Here is a 15,329-nt window from a genome sequence, read left to right as displayed (position 1 = left end):
AATATGCAAAAATAATAAACTTAAATCTATAATTCACATCATATACAAATATTAGCCTGGGGATAAAGTTAATTATCTCTAAATTAATCATAATGGGTCATTGATCTAATATAAAGCCTTAAACTATAATAGTTCTGGAAGATAGCAGAAAAAAAGCCTTTCTGAGCTTGAAATAAGTAAAGATATTTTTAAGATACAGCTCCAAATACAGAATATGCAAAAGAAAAAATATGTATAAATTGGACTTCACCAAAATTAAGAACAAGTATTTGAAAGAAGTTCTTAAAGGAATGAAAAAGGCAGGCCACTGAGTAAGGAAAACATTTTTGCAAACCACATATCAAGTCATAAAAGACTTGAAGAAAAAATAAATATTTTATATCTGTTAGATATAATACATATATTTATATATTTATATTTATTGTATATATTACTCTAAACTCGAGTATAAAACAAACAATTCTAAAAAGGTTGCATAGACACTACACAAAAGAAGATATATGGATGGTAAATAACACATAAAAGGATACTTATTATCATTGGTCATTAAAGAAATGAAAATGAATGCAAAAGTTTGATACCAGGACATCTGTATTATAATGTACAAAATCAAAAAGTTTGATCACATTAACTTTTGGCAAGTGTATGCAGCTACTGGAACTCATATGATATTGGTGGGGGAACCAAAAACTGTACAACCTCTTTGGAAAACAATTTGGCCATTTCATCTTTTGTTGGGTGTGTGTGTGTGTGTGTGTGTGTGTGTGTGTGTGTTATTGTTTTAACAATGTTGCCATTTCTTAAAAAGAAAAACCTTGTGTCAAGTGATAAAAGGCCACATATTATATAACATGTACATACATGGAGAATAAACAAATCTGTAGAGATAGTAAGTTTAGATTAGTGGTTTCCTTGGGTTTGGGGTAGGTAAGGACGCGGTGGAGAAGGGGAGTGAGTGACTACTATTTGGTACAAGGCTTTATGTATGATTATACAATCCTGAGTATGCTAGAAAACTTTGAATTGTACATTTTAAGCTGATGAACTTTATGGTATGTAAATCCTATCGCAATAAAGTTATTTTTAAAAAAGTAACATACACATATGTGACTAAATTATTCCACTCTTCGGTTTTTATTCAGGAATAATGAAAGCACATGCTCATACAGAGACCCGTATACAAATGTTCATAGCAGCTTTATTTGTAACAAGCCCAAACTGGAAATAAGCCAAATGTCCAACAACAAGTGAATTGGTTGAAGAAATTGTGGTAAATTCATACAAAAAAATACTACTCAGTGATAAAATAGCAATGACATCTGGCATATAAAATACTACCAATGAGATTTAAAATAATTGTGGTGAATGAACTAAGTCTGTTCATAAAACAGTGTATATACTGTATGACTCAATGTGCATAAAATTTCAAAAATTCACATCTAACTACAGTGACAGAAGACATAGCCTAGTGATTGAGGTGGGGCAGAGAGAAGCATTTGGAAGGGTCACAAAGGAGCAGAAGTCATCTTGAAGATAATGGATAATGGATATTTTAATTGTAGTGATGGTGCCTGGTGCATACATATATTGAAATTTATCAATTTGTATTCCTTAAGCGTGTGGTTTTTATTTTATGTCAATTATAACTCAATAGATCTGTTAAACGATTTTAAATATGAGAAAATACAATTAGTAAACTAATATACAAAAAAGGTGTGTGTCTGTCATCAGATGAGTCCCCGAAGAGCTCCATAGAGAATTTTGCTAAGAGCTCGGTGTTTTTCTGGTATCTCAACTAGACAGGCCCAAGATGACAAAGTAGGCTAAAGTTCGCATTATTTCTCCATTACGTTACATTAGCATACTAAAATCTCATCCCCAAGGACGCTATGACAGGCCACCCTTGACCAAATAAGGGAGAAAAAGGGATGTGGCCTATAGTTCTGGAAGTTTCCACCTCCTCCCCCTGGAATCTGGCTGACATCAAGCAGAGCTGGTCTGCCTGAGCCCGGTCATATATACCCTTCCATCTCTCAGGAGAAGGTGAATTTAGAATAGGAGCTCCCCTTACACATTCTCTGGCCATTGAATAAATTACCTGCTTGCCATCAAATACTGCTTTGATATTTCCCAATTTGGTGAATGATATTGAGAAGGGAAGGAATCTACCAATTCCATAACATTTTAAGCATTTTTGTGGGATGCTATAATATTTAATAATATTATACATTGTGGTCTAAACAAATGGAGAGACAGTCAATGCTCTCAGATTGGTTATTTTCTCAGACAAATAAGAATTTTTTCAGGTGGGTCTGTTCATATCTTCTGCGCATTTCTTCACTGGGTTGTTTGTTTTTCGGGCGTGTAGTTTGGTGAGTTCCTTATAGATTCTGGATATTAACCCTTTATCTGATATGTCATTTGCAACTATCTGTTCCCATTCCGTTGGTTGCCTATTAATTTTCTGGGTTGTTTCCTTGGCTGTGCAGAAGCTTTTAATCTTGATGAGGTCCCAACAGTTTATTTTTGCTCTTGATTCCCTTGCTTTTGGGGATGTGTCAAGTAAGAAGTTGCTGCGGTGGAGGTCAAGGAGGTTGTTTCCTGCTTTTTCTTCTAGGGTGTTGATAGTTTCCTGTCTCACGTTCAGGTCCTTTATCCATTTTGAGTTTATTTTTGTGCATGGTGTGAGAAAATGATCTAGTTTCATTCTTCTCCATGTTGCTGTCCAGTTCTCCCAACACCATCTGTTAAAAAGGCTGTCTTTTTTCCATTGGATATTCTTTCCTGCTTTGTCAAAGAGGACATCCAGATGGCCAACAGGCACATGAAACGATGCTCAGCATCCCTCCTCATCAGGGAAATACAAATCAAAACCACACTGAGATACCACCTCACGCCAGTCAGAGTGGCTAGAATGAGCCAAACAGAGAACTCTAGATGCTGGCGAGGATGTGGAGAAACGGGCACCCTCCTTCACTGTTGGTGGGAATGTAAACTGGTACAGCCCCTCTGGAAAACAGTGTGGAGGTTCCTCAGGAAACTAACCATAGAACTCCCCTAGGACCCAGCAATAGCACTGCTAGGAATTTACCCGAGGGATACAGAAATGCTGAGGCATAGGAGCACATGGACCCCAATGTTCATAGTAGCACTCTCCACAATAGCTAAAACATGGAAAGAGCCTAAGTGTCCATCAACAGATGAATGGATCAAGAAGATATGGTTTATCTATACCATGGAATACTACATGGCAATGAGAAACTATGAAATCTGGCCATGTGTAGCAACATGGATGGACCTTGAGGGTGTTATGCTGAGCGAAATAAGTCAGGCAGAGAAGGACAAATATCATATGTTTGCACGTATAGGAGGATTAGGAGGAACTTGACGGAGGAACAAGGGGGAGAAGAAGGGCGGAAATGATAGGGGAAAGGGAGAGAGGCAAACCATGAGAGACTCTTGAATGCTGACAAAAACTGAGGACTGATGGATGTGGGGGGGAGGGGGGTGATGGGCATGGAGGAGGACACTTGTGGGGATGAGCACTGAGTGTTATGTGGAAACTAATTTGACAATAAACTATTTGTAATGTTAAAAAAAAAAAGAAATTTTTCAGGTGGGACTGACCATGTATTTTCTTCTTTTATAAATTTTTGGTTCATATTTCCTGCCATTTTTCTGGGGTTTTTTGTTTGTTTTATTTTTGTATTTCACTGATTAGAAAGAGTATCAAGACTCCTTATTTTATATATGCATTGCAAATGCTTTCCATACTATTTTTTCTTTCATTTTTTTATGGTATACACAAGTTTTACATTTGATTATCAGTAAACCTATCTGTTTTTTTTCTTTATGCTTCCTGTCTTTTCCAGACAGTCATAGAAAATAATTCTTGATATAACCTTATTTCTCCTTCTTGAATCTTTTGATCTGGCATCCATACAACTAAATTGTTGTGTGGTTGTCCAAAGACCTCTTTACTCTGCTCTCCAAGTTTTGGAGACCCTGAAGTTTTTAATGCTCATTTTGATTATTTTACCTATCAAAGTGTTTCTTTCATAATAAGTAATTATTGTATTCTTCTTTTTATTATTATTTTATTCTTGGTTGAACCAAATGCACAATAGGCGATTTAAAAAGATTATTATTCACAGATTAATAAGCATGGGTAAAATTTCTCTTTGGGTAAACAGAAATGGAAGACTTTAAGATGGGATAGAATAGATCTCGTTGGGGAAATGTGTGTGTTTGTTTTGAGAAATGATATAGCCATAGGTTTAAGAGTTTGGACTCTGCATCAGACTGTATAGATCAGCATTCTAGTTCCAACCTTACATTAAAAAACTTGTTCCCTCTGCATTTAGTTTCCTCATCTATAAAATGGAGATAATGGCTCTCATAATGGTTTGAATGGTTAAATGAAATAATGTGTCCATTGAATATTGTAAATACTCAATACAATTTAAAACCAGTATCTATTATTTAAGTAAGTGATGTGAGTCATAAAATATTTGTGTTTGGTATTTCAAAATAAATACATACTTGTCTCATCTTTTGCATTTTCTGCTTCCAATCATAAGGCACACAAATCAAAGTGTGTTTGTGTAAACAAACTGCGCTTTGCATCAACTGGGCTTCATCAAACCCATTCGTGTATTTGTTTACTCAACACACATATTTTTTTTTTAAAAAAATTTAATGTTTATTTACTTTAGAGAGAGAAAGAGACAGAGCACGATCTGGGAAGGGGCAGAGAAAGATGGAGACACAGAATTCAAAGCAGACTCCAGGCTCCAAGCTGTCAGCACAGAGTTCAATGTGGAGCTTAAACTCACAAACCATGAGATCCTTTCCTGAGCCAAAGTCGGACATTCAATTGACTGAGCCATCTAGGTGTCCCCAACACACATATATTTCTAAGCTACATTTGTTAAGCATTCTACCAGGTGATGCAAATCCAAAGATAGACAAGAAATGATCTCTACTACTTATACAGGTTAACTCCAATATTCATATGGTAAGTAGAAGAATTCAAACAATTCTTAGTTACTCAATGATCTTGGGAGTTAATCTTAACTTTTTACTCTGCTTTAAATTACTATGAATTCTATTGCCATAATATTGTTACCATTTCCTTTTAGGCCACTATCATTTTTCCTCACTTTGTCCCCCCATATTCTGTCCTCTATTTCCTTCACTGCCCTCCAGCCTTTTGGAGAGTAACAATACTGTTGAAAGAGCTTCTCTTTTGGTTCTAAATCTTCTCCTTTTAATATACATATCTAGTAACATATCTATATTATATATATTATATATATATAATATATATATACCATGGTATATATACCAATATATATCCTTTTAATATAACATATATAATATAGCTATATATAATATATATAATATAGCTAGCTCAGAAGCAGTCAGTTTACTGCTTCATCTCTGCTTAAATACGTATTGGTCTAATTTGTTATTTTTTTTCTGTATAATTTCAAACAAATCACGAACACATAGGACATATACGAAAGTTTTAGGTTAACCACAGTCTTCAGAATTGAAGAAATACCAGAAGCACTGCAGAGAGGAATTAAGTAGCCAGCAAAGGATGAAACTGTGGTTGCTTTACACTGCTGCTTTTCTTCGATGTACAGAAACAATTTGTAGTTCTGTACACAACTCTCGGCAGGTTGAACCAAATGTGTGTAGAATTCAAAGCAGAGAATCATCCTTGTTCTAGTCACTAACAGTGTATATTTAAAACCTTTCTCCTTACCCATTTTCCGCACTGTTCCAGTAGAAACAATGTCTTTGCTCCTATAAGAATCCAACCCAGCCATGTGTACTCTGGAACCCACTTTCTCTTAACCTCTCAAAACGCTTTTCAATTATTCCTCTACCGTTCTTTCTTGCAGTATCGATTTTTTCCTTTACGCTGATTCATTTCTATTACAATAAAATGCACCAGGACTCACTGTATTTTTTAAAAACTCCCTTGACCAGGGGTACCTGGGTGACTCAGTTGGTTAAGCATCCAGCTCTTGATTTCAGCTCAGGTCATGATCTCATGGTTTGTGGGTTTGAGCCCCGTGTCAGGCTCTGCACTGATAGTGTGGTCTCCTTGAGACTCTCTGTCTCTTTCTCTCTTGGCCCCTCCCCTGTGCATGCTCTGTCTCTCTGTCTCTCTGTCTCTCTCAAAATAAATAAATAAACATTAAAAAAAAACAAAACCTTTGACCAGACATATTCCTCTCAGAGCATACTTGTCAATAGATTCGGTTAAATTCACACCCTCAAATTCCTCACCTGTTCTCTTTTCAATACATTTCATTCTCTTCACAAAATTGGTTCTGATCAGTATCACTAAAAATTCTGCATTTCCAATTCAATGGCCATTTTGCTGGCGTTGTGTTTCTTGAGGTTTCAAGCAGCATATAATACAGTTGACAAAAACTTTTTTCTATGGATTTCTGAACATGCCTTTGTATTTCCTCCTCCATCCTTAGCTGCAGTTTCTCAGTCTTACCTACTGGCTCCCCTCTGTTTTAGCTCTGACAGTCAAAGTCAAAGATCTTCAAAGGACATGACTCAGCCCCATATAAGTACTCTCTATCTAGATGAACTTACTCTGCATCATGTACGGTTCTTTGTCTTGAGCTCCTGGTACAAATATCTGAGTGCCTAGATGACATTTCCCTCTGGATATCTGATAGACATCTCACGCTTATGTCCAGAACCTGATCATCTTTTTCCAATTATGTCTTTTCAATCCTTTATTCCCCTATTTCTTTTCTTTCAGTGAAGTGAAGGGATTTAAATTTTAGGGCAATTGAACCTATTCTGTAGGATAGTATAATGGTGGATTCATGACATTATGCTTTAGTCAAAACCTGTAGAGCCTCATCGCAGAAAGAGTGAACCTTCGTGTATGCAAATTAACAAAGAATAATTTTGGAAGCTATGGTTCCCCAGTATGAAATGCAGGAACTGCGAGCCGCCTGGGTGGCTCAGTTGGTTAAGTGTCCGACTTTGGCTCAGGTCATGATCTCACGGTTCCTGGGTTCAAGCCCCACGACGGGCTCTGTTGCTGATGACTTAGAGCCTGGAGCCTGCTTTGGATTCTGTGTTTCTCTCTCTGCTCCTCCCCCATTCATGCTCCATCTTTGTCTCAAAAATAAATGAATAAACTAAAAAAAAATGCAGGAACTGCTAAAAGAATCTGACTGTATTGCAGAAGTATGAAACAGCCTCATTGAAGGATGTGGGAATAAAGTTTGAAGATCTAAGTAATCTTGGAAATGTGTAGTTTTAACTTATAAGACTAATAGCAAAAAGAATTGTACACAAGTACTGTCATTGGTAATTTCCCACAAGGTACAGGATAACAATTCTGAAGCCACAAAAAATGTATGCTAGAATTGAGCAATTAAGTAAATGAGCCGTAATGGTGGCAGCCATGTTTGTCACTGCTGGAGCAGGAGGTAATGGAAATGCAAGGGTGGGGATTAGGAGGATCCATTTTGTAATTTATTAAAGTTCATCAGCAGGGCGCCTGGGTGGCTCAGTCAGTTGAGCATCTGACCTCAGCTCAGGCCATGATCTCAGCGTCAGTGAGTTCGAGCCCCACGTCAGGCTCTGTGCTCACAGCTCAGAGCCTGGAGCCTGCCTCGGATTCTTCGTCTTCCTCTGTCTCTGCCCCTCCCCCGCTCACACTCTGTCTCTCAAAGATAAACAAACACTAAAAGAAAATTTAAAAAAATAATAAAGTCCATCAGGATGAATGCTTGGAACCAACTGAAAGAGTTCCAATGACCAAAGATGGAACAATGTGAGGAACAAAACAAATAAAGTAGTATTGGACTAGAGCTGAAAGTATAAAAAAAAGAATGAATTTTACTGATATAAATGATTGAATAAATCAGTAAGTGGGAGACTAGACAAAAATCACCTGCAGAAGGTTTCTAAATAATTAATGTAGACACTCTGTCATGAAAGAGGTTGGGTGTAACTCCACTTTTTAAGTGTGGGCTGCACATACTGACTTCCTTTCAAAGGGCACAGTATGGAAATGGAGAAAAAAGAGTAACTTTGTAGTAGATAAAGCTGACAAACACTGCTATAGACAAGTGATCAAAGTTAACAGTAGTGATAAACCATGTTGGTAGTATGTACTGTTTATAAGATGTGATAAGAATGGGAATTTATCCCTGTGGTCTTCCTCCAAAAACCTTTAACCCAAGTGTAATGATGAGAAAAACATCAGACTCTTCCAATTTGAGAATATTCTACAAGATATCTGATCAACACTCCTCAAAACTGTAAAAACAAAACAAAACACCTCCAAACAAAACATTAAAAACAAGGAAAGAGTAAGAAATTGTCAGCCAAGAATATCCTAAGAAGATGTAAAAAATATGGGGCACCTGGGTGGCTCAGTCAGTTGAGCATCTGACTTCAGCTCAGGTCGTGATCTTGTGGTTCATGAGTTCAAGCCCCACATCAGGCTCTGTGCTAATAGCATGGAACCTGGAACCTGCTTTGGATTCTGTGTCTCCCTCTTTCTCTGCCCCTCCCCTATTCACATCCTGTCTCTCTCTCTCAAAAAATAAACATTAAAAAAATTTTTTTAAAGAATAAATACACTGTCGTATCCAAAATGGGATCCTTCAATAGAAAAGGTAGTAAGTAAAAACAAAGTATAGACTTTCATTAATAACAATGCATCAATATTGATTCATTAATTTTGACAAATGTTCCATACTAACATAAAAGGTTAATAAAAGAGAAAGTTGGGTGTTGTGTATATGAGAATTCTCTGTGCTAATGTCATCACTTTTCTGCCTATCTAAAATGATCCTAAAAGGAATAGTTAAATTTTTTTTACAAAAATAGTTTATTGTCAAATTAGTTTCCACATAACACCCAGTGCTCATCCCCACAAGTGCCCTCCTCCATGCCCATCCCTCCTCCCCCCTACATCCATCAGTCCTCAGTTTTTGTCAGCATTCAAGAGTCTCTCATGGTTTGCCTCTCTCCCTTTCCCCCCCCCTTTCCGCCCTTCTTCTCCCCCTTGTTCCTCCGTCAAGTTCCTCCTAATCCTCCTATACGTGCAGACATATGATATTTGTCCTTCTCTGCCTGACTTATTTCGCTCAGCATAACACCCTCAAGGTCCATCCATGTTGCTACACATGGCCAGATTTCATCGTTTCTCATTGCCATGTAGTATTCCATGGTATAGATAAACCACATCTTCTTGATCCATTCATCTGTTGATGGACACTTAGGCTTTTTCCATGTTTTAGCTATTGTGGAGAGTGCTGCTATGAACATTGGGGTCCATGTGCTCCTATGCATCAGCATTTCTGTATCCCTCGGGTAAATTCCTAGCAGTGCTATTGCTGGGTCCTAGGGGAGTTCTAGTGTTAGTTTCCTGAGGAACCTCCACACTGTTTTCCAGAGGGGCTGTACCAGTTTACATTCCCAGCAACAGTGTAGGAGGGTGCCCGTTTCTCCACATCCTCGCCAGCATCTAGAGTTCTCTGATTTGCTCATTCTAGCCACTCTGACTGGCGTGAGGTGGTATCTCAGTGTGGTTTTGATTTGTATTTCCCTGATGAGGAGGGATGCTGAGCATCGTTTCATGTGTCTGTTGGCCATCTGGATGTCCTCTTTGGAGAAGTGTCTGTTCATGTCTTCTGCCCATTTCTTCACTGGGTTGTTTGTTTTACGGGCGTGGAGTTTGGTGAGTTCCTTATAGATTCTGGATATTAACCCTTTATCTGATATGTCATTTGCAACTATCTTTTCCCATTCCGTTGGTTGCTTATTAGTTTTCTGGGTTGTTTCCTTGGCTGTGCAGAGGAATAGTTTATTTTTAAAAAATGAAGGTCACCTCACTATCCTTTGTGGTTTTACAACTATTGGGTTTATGTCAATGCCACAGTTTTGAGACACTGACTGTGCTTTTGATCAGGTAATGTCTCTGTTTCCATCTCATTCAAATATGGTTTATTCTATTTATAGGATGTTTGGACAGATGCAAAACACAGAGAGATCAATGATGCAGAAGACAAGAAAGCATCCCCCCTATCATTGTCAACACAAGTGGACATACAAAGGTAGGAATCCATCACCCCCCCCAGTAGCCCACAGATTATAAAATTGCTAGAATTTTCTGTGGGCCTTTTAATCCTAGACTTTTAATGAGAACTTTTAAAAACGTGAACTAGAATCTGTTATTCAGAAACGTTTTTATCTTATTTTTAAACAATATGTTTACATAGATATCTCCTCACTAGACTGTGTTCTTTTTCAATGTCTTCAGCTTCACACCCATTTCAGTTCCTGGTATATAGTTATATATTTATAAATATTCTTAACTTGAATGTAATCAATCAGATTTGATTTAACCTGGGTTGAAGATTCTGAAGGTGTTCTAATGCTACTATATCAAGCAAAGTACAGAATGATACAAGTTAGTGTCTGAGTGTGGTTTCATGAATTGATATAAAGATAAAACTTTTATTTCAGACAACATTTGAGAAGATGGCTACAATACTTGGTCTTACATTTCTCTTTTAGACACTCGTTTTTATTATTCATCAATTATGTTGGTATTACTTATATTTTGCCTTCCCGGGCTTCAAACCCACTGAATATTTTCTGTCTAATGGAGAAAAGATGTAAATGAAGGTAGATGACAAATTTTAGTGGAAATGTTTTTTTTAATGTTTTATTTATTTCTGAGAGAGAGAGAGAGAGAGAGAGTGCCTGAGCAGGGGAGGGTCAGAGAGAGAGGGAGACAAGAATCCGAAGCAGGCTCCAGGCTCTGAGTTGTCAGAACAGAGCCCAACGCGGGGCTCGAATCCACAAACTGTGAGATCATGACCTGAGTTGAAGCTGGATACTTAACGGACTGAGGCACCCAGGCGCCCCTAGTCGAAATGTTTTAAGTGACCAGTTGGCGGACTAATATCCACCCATTTGATTGTCGATTGGGGTGTTCTCACATAAGTGTTACATAAGAAGGATAGTAAATAAAGAGTAAATAAAAGATATGGACCACTCAGAATCGATAAATCCAATTCTTTTCAGATAATTAAATATGTGATCCTATCAAGGTAATTTAAACAGAGATTGTATATTCTTTCAAAGAATATACACTCCTTTAGACAAAGTGTGTACTCTCAGAATTTTACATTTCTATGACACATTTTCAAGTTTGCTATAAATGCCTAAGTGTTTCAGAAAGAAAAATTATTTATTACAGATTACCCTAAATGTCCCAAGCGGCACCAGACTGCTCTGAGATTGTCCAGACTGGCACTGGCTATACTCATTGCCATAGTGATAGGACTAACTATTTGGGGTGAGTAAATTGAAAGCTATCTGTTCAACTAGAGAGATGAATATGCTTCCCTTGCAGTTTACTTTTCTTTCACTAACTTTTCCAGAATCATTTTTCAGATTTGTCTAGTACTTTAATTATGTCGATATTAAATGGCACGGTTGATCTTTTCATTAATAATGGGTTTTTTTTTCTTATACAGAGGAAACAACAAACTTGTTAATTTGTAAAATCTATTCTGCTTATAATTTTTTAAAATTGTTTTAAATTTTTAAAAAATATTTATTTTTGAGAGGCAGAGAGAGGGAGAGAGAATGGGGAAGGGCAGAGAGAGAGTGGCCGAGGATCTGAAGCAGGCTCTGCACTGAGAGCAGAGAGCCCCATGTGGGGCTTGTACCCATGAACCACGAGATCATGACTTGAGTCAAAGTCAGATGCTTAACGTACTGAGCCATTTAGGCACCTCATAGTTATTTTATTTTTTAAGTTTATTTATTTGTTTCGAGAGAGAGAGAGAGAGAGAATGAATGGGGGAGGGGCAGAGGGAGAGGGACAGAGAGAATCTTAAGTGGACTCCATGCCCGGAGTGGAGCCAAACATGGGGCTCAAACCCACGAACTGTGAGATTATGAGGTGAGCCAAAATCAAGAGTTGGATGCTTAACCAACTGAGCCACCCTTGGGCACCCCTGCTCATAATTAATTGGTAAATTTAGTGTAGGTATGGGTGTCACAATTCTATGAATTGAAATTTTATATTTTGGTAAAAGCACAGTTTTATGGAAGCTGATTTGGCCCTTTAAATAAAACTTTGGATTTTAGAAGTAACTTGATATTTTAATGTTTTGACAAAGTTTATCAGCTGCTTGAAAATTTTAAGATCTAGTCCTAAAATGAGCTCTACTTCAAGAAGAGTCATGAGTAATTATATGTTATTATTTCTATTTATTGTGACCTTCTATGTGTTAGGAATTGTGCTAAGCATTTTACATACATTATTTTTTTAGCCTTAAAAAAACTCTAAGTTTGTTAAGCATTTTCCCCTTTCATATATGAGGGAACTGAGAAATAGAACGGCTAGTAATCCGTTCAAGATCACACAGCAGTCTGACCTATCATATCTAACAGATACAAGTTTCAATATATTTTAATTTTATTTAGATAATTTTTAATTTTTTTTCTAATTGCTTGTTCATAAGTGGAAATCTCCGGAGTCTCTAAGTTTATTCATCCTTTGTCAAACTATAGAGTTGAAATGCTATAGGCAGATTTCTCAACCAGCAGTGTGAGCATTCATTTATAGTTTTGCTTTAGTGGGTAATTAAAAGGCATAAGGTCGTGCTTGTGGAAATCTAATAAGTGTTCGTACTTTTCTTTATTTGTTAGTATGTCACCTAAGTAGTGAGAAAGGAACCAAAGATTGTGATGGCATGAATATTTCTCCCAGGAAACAGCAGGACAATACAAACTTCACAAGTAAGTGGTTATATTTCATTCTATTGTAGGGGAGGAAAAACGTCCTCCACCCTCTTAAGTTTAGTACCAGGGGGCCTGTGAATTAAACCATCAAAAGACCAACTAACAAGAAAATAAGTTTTATTTTTCATTCACAGGAGAGGTAACAAAAGAAGTAGCTATCTCTACATGGTTACAGTTAAAGGTTTACATACCTAGCTTAATAGGAGGAAGGGGGAAGAATTGCTTTGGGAAAAACAAATACATTTCCTTGGGAAAGACAAGTAGGCTTTTCAGGAGAGTGAACTGGAGGTAACAAAATTAGTAATGGTGCCTGCATATATAGGTGTGAGGAGTCTTTCCCTCTAAGTAGTCATTAATTCCTCCAGAAAGAAGATTCAAGGTAAAGTACTTAGTCTATTTTTTTTTCTGGAAATAAACCACTCCAAAGAGGAATTTATGACAGCCTCATGTCTCAGAAGCTTCTATTTTTAGTTAGATAAGGGACGCTCCTAGGAGGCTTCTTTCTGCATCTGTTGATTATATTTGGCATATACAAAATAATTGGTTTACTGACAAGAATAGCAAAGAATTTCAGAAAAAGTCCCTACCCTTCCCAACCTCATGATTAATGTGTGAGACAATAAAGTCAAATGGCAGTTTAAACTGATAAAACATTCCCAACAGAGGTCTAGCATAGCATCTTTCACTAGGCATCATATTAAATCAAACTCACAAATATATTAAGGGTTAGAATGTAATGGCTGCATGAGAATTTAAGATGAAATCAATATTTTTTTTTGAAACTGTGCCTAAGACCCTAAAAAACAAGTTTATTGTCCTCTGTTGTTGGAGATGATTCAGTGGAAAACTGTGAGATCATTGGCCTCGAATAGTTTTGTTGATGTTATTGCCTTTTATTCTACTACCCAAAGACATTATACTAGGATTTTGTACCTATTTTTACCCATGGAGCTGTCACTTCTCTACTATATGGATTACCATTTCTGTAATTATTATTTGTTATAAGATACAGTTAAGGTGTTTGATCATTCTTTAAAAAGCAATGTTGAAAGATCGAATTGTAAGGCATTCGGAGATCAGTATGGCTCACGAAGAAAGTGATTACTAAATGTGAATTTACTCTCTTCAAGATTTCTATTTGTTTCCAAACTGCAGCCAGTATGATCTTTGTAGAATGCAGATCGATGACCAGGGCACTGAGGGTGAAGAAAAAGAATTTCCCCTTTACCTTGATAGGTTTTTGACTGAGACCCCCCTGTAATATATAACAGATTAACAGGAGAAAAACAGAAGTTTTATAACACTTATATCTTTGGTATACATGAGAGATACCCAGGAAATCTGAGTAACTCCCCAAAATGGCCCAAGCCACCACCTCACATACCATGTCCAGCTAAAGACAAAAGAAAATGTTGGGGGCAGGGGAGCCAACCTAGGGGCCAAAGGCAGGCTGCCCCAAAATACCACAATAGTGTATTAATTATTTTAAATTGAAGCTACTTGAGAAATAGCTAGTCCAAAGGCACTTAGTACATCCTCTGTCCCCCTGAAAGCAGGAAATAAATCTCCTGTATGAAAGGTACCCTTCTTTTAAAAAGTGTTTTTTTATATTTATTTATTTTTGAGAGGGAGACAAAATCACAGAGTGTGAGCTGGGAGGGGCAGAGAGAGGGGGAGACCACAGAATCTGAAACAGGCTCCAGGCTCTGAGCTGTCAGCACCCAGAACCATTGCAGGGCTCGAACCCACGAACCATGAGATGAGACCTGAGCCCAGTTGGACACTCAACTGACTGAACCACCCAGGTGCCCGGAAAGATACCTCCTTTTTCTAAGAAGCGAAAAGACATCTTTATCACCAGATAAGAAACCTTAATGCCAAAAAAACCTGTGAAAACAAACCTCGTTGCTTTTTTTCCTAATACACTACTTTAGCCCAACTTCTTAGAATTCTTTGCTAATTAAATCTCTCAAACGTGTTTTCTTTATCCTGTCAATTCTTCACAAATTTATTGCCTCTTAGTCTAAAATGAATAAAAATTGCCTGACTTGCTCATTTGTTTGGGTCTCAAATTCATTATGGGGCCTCTGTGTACATGCAATCAAACTTTGGTTTTTGCTTCTGTTAAGCTGTCTAATGTAAATTTAATGTTTTTAAGGCTATCTATTTATTTTTGAGAGAGAGAGAGAGAGAGAGAGAATGAACCGGAGAGGGGCAGACAGAGGAAAAGACAGAGAGTCCCAAGGAGGGATTCCCTACTCGGGGCACCATCTCACCAACCGGTAAGATCATGACCTGAGCCAAACCAAGAATAGGATGTTCAATTGACTGTGCCACCCAGGTGCCCCAAAAGGAGTTTCTTTCTTTCTTTCTTTTTTTTTTCTTAGATCACCATTTTATTTTATTTATTTATTTATTTATTTATTTATTTATTTATTTTTTACAAATAGTTTGTCAAATTAGTTTCCACATAACACCCAGTGCTCATCCCCACAGTGCCCCCC

General features: G+C 37.2%; 1 protein-coding gene across 2 annotated transcripts in view; it reads left to right on the top strand.

Annotated features, from left to right (window-relative positions):
• The first annotated feature begins 10,030 nt into the window (after nucleotides 1-10,030).
• LOC120225801 (killer cell lectin-like receptor subfamily F member 1) overlaps nucleotides 10,031-15,329 on the top strand; it is a 21,489-nt gene continuing 16,190 nt past the window's right edge. For both annotated transcript variants that reach the window (XM_039223989.1, XM_039223988.1), the window contains exons 1-3: nucleotides 10,031-10,118; nucleotides 11,270-11,368; nucleotides 12,733-12,822. In XM_039223989.1, coding sequence (XP_039079920.1) covers nucleotides 10,037-10,118; nucleotides 11,270-11,368; nucleotides 12,733-12,822 — 271 coding nt within the window. In that variant the 5' untranslated portion in view covers nucleotides 10,031-10,036. The remainder of the gene's footprint in view (nucleotides 10,119-11,269; nucleotides 11,369-12,732; nucleotides 12,823-15,329) is intronic.

The sequence above is a fragment of the Hyaena hyaena genome, unplaced genomic scaffold (genome assembly GCF_003009895.1).
Source record: "Hyaena hyaena isolate Hyena2069 unplaced genomic scaffold, ASM300989v1 scaffold_1516, whole genome shotgun sequence".
In the NCBI taxonomy this organism is placed as follows: domain Eukaryota; kingdom Metazoa; phylum Chordata; class Mammalia; order Carnivora; family Hyaenidae; genus Hyaena; species Hyaena hyaena.
This window is presented reverse-complemented; position numbering and strand designations above follow the sequence as displayed.